Source organism: Chiloscyllium punctatum, chromosome 27 (genome assembly GCF_047496795.1).
Source record: "Chiloscyllium punctatum isolate Juve2018m chromosome 27, sChiPun1.3, whole genome shotgun sequence".
In the NCBI taxonomy this organism is placed as follows: Eukaryota; Metazoa; Chordata; class Chondrichthyes; order Orectolobiformes; family Hemiscylliidae; genus Chiloscyllium; species Chiloscyllium punctatum.
This window is the reverse complement of record NC_092765.1, coordinates 43,362,532-43,367,934: the sequence shown is the minus strand read 5'-3', so window position 1 is coordinate 43,367,934 and position 5,403 is coordinate 43,362,532. Positions and strand designations below refer to the sequence as shown.

The 5,403-nt window shown below is 39.8% G+C and overlaps 1 protein-coding gene across 1 annotated transcript; it reads right to left on the bottom strand.

Moving 5' to 3' along the window:
* Positions 1 to 4,469: 4,469 nt before the first annotated feature.
* LOC140453303 (ferritin heavy chain B-like) lies at positions 4,470 to 5,040 on the bottom strand. Its single transcript, XM_072547871.1, has one exon. The coding sequence runs from the start codon at positions 5,001 to 5,003 to the stop codon at positions 4,470 to 4,472; it is 534 nt and encodes a 177-aa protein (XP_072403972.1). The 5' UTR covers positions 5,004 to 5,040.
* Between the last annotated feature and the right edge of the window lie 363 nt (positions 5,041 to 5,403).

Below are 5,403 nucleotides of genomic sequence, written 5' to 3'. Positions count from 1 at the left end.
AATAGCTAAATATTATACTTGCAGCTGCTTTGATTTTAAAATAAATGGAGATGTGAAGCAAATTAATTAACGAGAGGCACCAATGTTGAGGAATAAAATAGTTTCGCATCCGGCATCCATACCAAACCCTTGCAGTTCTGCTGCGAGTGAGCTGCATAAGTGAAAGGCTATGTGTATAAGAAAGGTACAAGGTACACGCTATTACACTGCTTTCATCTAGTAACTGTTTGATTTGGTTCTGCATGAAAATCTGTGAAACAGAATGCTGCTCTCTGCTCACTGTGTATATGCTGCACTCACAGCTGACCTCTTCAAAATACACCATGAGGTATGCAGAGTCACAGAGTCATAGAAATGGACAGCATGGAAATAGATCCTTCAGTCCAACACATCCATGCTGACCAGATATTCTGAATTAATCTAGTCCTATTTTTCAGCATTTGGCCCATATCCCTCCAAACCCTTCTTATTCATTTATCCATCCAAATTTTAAATGACATAATTGAATGCACTTCCACCACCTCTACTGGCAATTCATTCCATACATACACCACCCTTTGTGTGAAAATGATGCCCCTAAGGTTCTTTTTAAATATTTCCCCTCTCACATTAAACCTATGCCCTCTAGTTTTGGACTCTTCCACCCCAGAGAAAAGACCTTGACTATTCACCCTATCCATGCCCCTCATGATTTTATAAGTTGCTATAAGGTCACCCCTCAGCCTCTGACACTTCAAGGAAACCTATTCAGCCCCAACTTATTCAGCCTCTCTCGAAACTCAAAATGTTCAACTCCCAGAAACATCCTTATAAATCTTTTCTGAACCCTTTCAAATTTCACAACATCTTTTCTATAATAGGGAGACCAGAATTGAAGATAGTATTCCAAACAGTTACAACTGCTATATATATCTTCTGCTGAAAACTTTATCAAGGGGACAGCAGGGTAGGACAGATAACTTTGATTGTGTACATCTATCTATCTAGCCTTTGAATGGAGATATACCAAAGTCATTGTAAAATGGCAAGGTCCTACTTGCCCCTAGAATTGTGGAAACTCAAGTATGTGATGTTGCCGCTCAGAAATGGACTGAGGTCTCTTATTGAAACAAAGACAGAGAATACTGGAGAAACTCCATGGGTCTGGCAGTATCCGTAGAGAGAGAAGCAATGTTGACATTTTGAGTCAACTATTCTGAAATTCTGAATAAGAGTCATTCCAGACTTGAAACGTTGTTTGATTTACCACCTACTGCTTCAATGAATCCAGTGACGTGGAAACTCAAATTCTTGACAGCCCCAGACCTACCTACTTCCTGTCGAGGAGGCTGTCCTGAAGACTTGGCTTGAGAAGTCTGAAAGGTTTCTCAGAATGCTTCCCAACTGAAGGCAAGATGCTGAAAGCAAAGCTCCCTGGACAAGTCAAGTGTCATAGTCACATGACACAGGTGCACAGGTAAATGTAAAGGCACTTTGGGCAGAAGTACACTTTTCTATCACCTCTTAATTCACCAAGACAAACAACTTTACTCTGTGCAACCAGAAATCTCAAGCTGCCAACAAGTCACAGGGAGATATGGCAAACGTCAGACAGATCTGAATGGTCGCTCACAGCAAACAAATGCAGTGAGAAAGCCTGGAAAACAGGATCTATTTTATAAAAGGATTGAAGGTCAACACATGATCAGCATCTAACAATTCATTGATGACTTTAGACAATTAAGTTCAATAAATTAATTGAGCTCATGAAGATTTTCATGAAATTACATTTTGCGTCTTTTTCTGGTATGGACCTGGATACAGCATAGCATTCTGCATGCTTCAGGTCAGGACAATCCTCTGGTCTACTTGAGCCAATGTATCCTATTCAGTGCTGGAGTCATCAACACATCTAATGAACCAACTGGTGCCTGAGTTTAAAGCAGAGTAATTTGAAGTGTCACTAATGATGACATTACAATTAGGGATGTTAGTGTTAGATCATGCATCCTGAAAGCCGATACAATCTGTTTCACGCTTGTTTCATAAATGATTCGCCCTGTTTACCCCCGGATTACCTGTCATTTATTTCAATGATGTTTCTGAGCATTTGAGTTGTATCAGTTGGCTGTTCACTTGTTACATTTCAACAATAACAATGGTAATTTCATTAGCTATGCAGTACTTTTAGATTAGATTAGATTACTTACAGTGTGGAAACAGGCCCTTCGGCCCAACAAGTCCACACCGCCCCGCCGAAGTGTAACCCACCCATACCCCTACATCTACATCTACCCCTTACCTAACACTACGGGCAATTTAGCATGGCCAATTCACCTGACCTGCACATCTTTGGACTGTGGGAGGAAACCAGAGCACCCGGAGGAAACCCACGCAGACGGTGGTCACGAAAGAGCTTGGGCAATAGAAACTTCTTTTTCTCGATTGTCTCCTATAAAATCTAAAATGCCCAAAGTTCTCAAATCTCTACAGAAAGCTCAGTCCTCTGCTACTTCTTGTAGGGCTGCTCTCTCATTAGAGAGAGAGAGAGAACTGGTGGTGCTTTAATCTGAGGGTCATCCCAAGGACAGGTCAAACTTTTAATTCTGAACTGTGTTTTAAATAAAAAGAATAAAAATAAAAATGTAAGAAATGACTGTAGATATAAATTCAGTGACTGTTGTATCTGGCCCATGGAATGTCACAGCTGCATGGATTTAGGCAAATTTCAAGCAAAAAAGTAAAAACAAAGGTAACAAGAGGTTGACTACCCACCTCCCTCTAGTAGGAAGCTATCTCCTGCAGACGTATTTGTATTTTACTTTCTTGGACAAATACAAACATGAGGTTATATGTGACCTTCAGCCCTGGTCTGTCTGTGTTATTGGTCTGATTTCCAGTGTGTTGACTTGAGTTCTATGAAGATCAAAGCTTTGAGAACAGCCCATAACCACCCCTACACTGCAAGTAAGGACGATAAATTACTCTCTTATTCTGAGTACAACTAGGCATCCACTGTCTAAAGGAACCAGGATAAAGGCATTTTAAACAATCTGCAAAGCTAATAATCTCAGAATTAATTGTTCAGTTACTATCATCAATCCTACTTTTTGCATCCAATGTAACAAAGACAACATTGCATCATCTACTCTTCATAAACAACTCTGAGATTGGTCCATTTTTAAAAAATGTTTATCTTTGTTTTGAAATCCTATCTGTTTTTAATCGAGCATATGTGTGTAGTGTTATTGTTTCTCCTCCTGTTTTGTAACTAATAAACTCACTCTTGTAAACTCAAGAAAGCCTGGTTTAATTGGTTCCTTTGAAAATATAAATTAATTTGGACTGAGGGAATGGTGGCTGGTAAGTGAAGAAGGGGAGCTACTTCATCCTTGCTCAACAGGGAGCTTAATGACTTGGTTATCCCTTCTGGAACCATAATATATTGGAAATCTCTCCCAGGAACTGGTCATAACAGCAGTCAGTTAATATGAAATAGAATCACTGGCATCCAGTGTTATTACCTTATGTTTCCTAGCAGCTAATGTTTATGGTATAATTGCAAATGACTCTAAATTTTGTCTCTTCAACAACAGTTAGACATGTGAAACTAAGTGAAATTAGAAAAGAAAAATATTTATGCACAATCTTTTTTTCTGCTGAGATGATTTTCACAATCTCTGTTGTTCAGATATTTTCGAACAAAATATTGACGTTGGATGCAAGTTTGAGGTTATCTTCATGGTTTCTAAACATAGTGGAACTGCAATTCCTATTGTGTGATAACTTTATTCAAAAATCAATTTAAATTTATTAGGCTAATGGCTGTGAAAATATGGTGCTCAAAAATTTCACATCAATTTATTAACAAGCATGCTAAAAATATCACACGAAGGACTGTCGACCCAAGTCTGTATTTTTATGCTAACAGGAATACAGTTTCATTGCATACTTTAAATATGCTCTGTTTATTAAACAAAATTAATTCACACTTTGGAATTAATAAATAATATATTATTTGATTAGATTCCCTACAGTGTGGAAACAGGCTCTTCAGCCTAACAAGTCCACACCAATCCTCTGAAGAGAAACCCAACCCCCTATATTTACCCCTGACTAATCCACCTAACAGTACGGGCAATTTAGCATGGCCAATTCACCTAACCTGCACATTTTGGACTGTGGGAGGAAACCGGAGCAAACCCATGCAGACACGGGGAGAACATGCAAACTCCACACAGACAGTCACCCAAGGCTGGAATTGAACCCAGGTCCCTGGTGCTGTGAGACAGCAGTGCTAACCACTGAGCCACTGGTTTTTTTTTCAATTTTTAGATTTACTCAAATTCACAAAGTTAACACCCCATGTAAAAAGATAGTACCATAAACCTGACTCCATTCAAAAAAGTAGACAAAAACATTCACTTGTGAAAAGAATGTGATTTGTAGGTGGTCTTAGAGGCACACTGATTTCCAAGTGGTGGATCTTTTTAGCTGCTGCTCTCCCCCAGGGTGTGCTTGTCACACAGGTACTCTGCCATGCCATTCTGGGGAGCTCCTATACAGGTCAGGTTGGTGATGAAATCACCAAGCTTCTTGATAGCCTGGACTTGTTCATCCAAATAGAGAGGTTTCAGGAAGTCACACATATGAGGATTGACCTTGTCAGAAGCCGGTTTGTGCAGCTCCAGCAGAGACTGATTCGCAGTCTTTTCCAGATGGAGGGTATACCTCATGGCTTCCAGAGTATTGCGCCATTCAAGACGATCCAGTTTCGCGACGTCCTGAAGGATCGCACGGCCCCCTCGTTGATGTTGAAACTTCATCAGTTTCTCTGCATGTTCCCGTTCCTCATGGGACTGATGCTGGAAAAATTTGGCAACATGCTTCAGGGTAACGTCATCTGGGTCAAAGAAGGCATACATAGACATGTAGACATAAGAAGCATAGAGCTCCATGTTAATCTGGCGATTAATAACCGCTTCGCAATCCTGGTGGTAATTCTGGCGAAGCTGGGAAGCCATTCTCTGATCTTGTTGCGGTAGTCCAAAGGAAAAGCGTTAAAAAGAAGTTTCTTGAAAAATATATGATCTTCTCTCAGATTGCAGGATCAAATTACAAAATCTATAATTGCACTTGCAAGAAATCTTGCTTGGTCTTTTACTCCAGGCAGAGTGATAACCTGTTTGGGCAATGTATTTTGGTTTTTACAGCAGTACTTTTACTAAGATCTTTGGTTTACAGAACAATACAGGGAACTTGATGAATAACAGGATACAGTGTACACAGGCATGCACATAGGTACTATAAGGAGGTTGACTTTATCACAGCCTGCAGTTGTGTGCATGGAAAGAGGGAAAGCGTTGATGGTGTCTCTGTATATAATAAGACAAATGGCACATTTTAAGTTTGGCATGACCATAA

Excerpts from the sequence above, each read along its gene's own strand:
- LOC140453303 (XM_072547871.1), bottom strand. The coding sequence starts at position 5,003 with ATGGCTTCCCAGCTTCGCCAGAATTACCACCAGGATTGCGAAGCGGTT.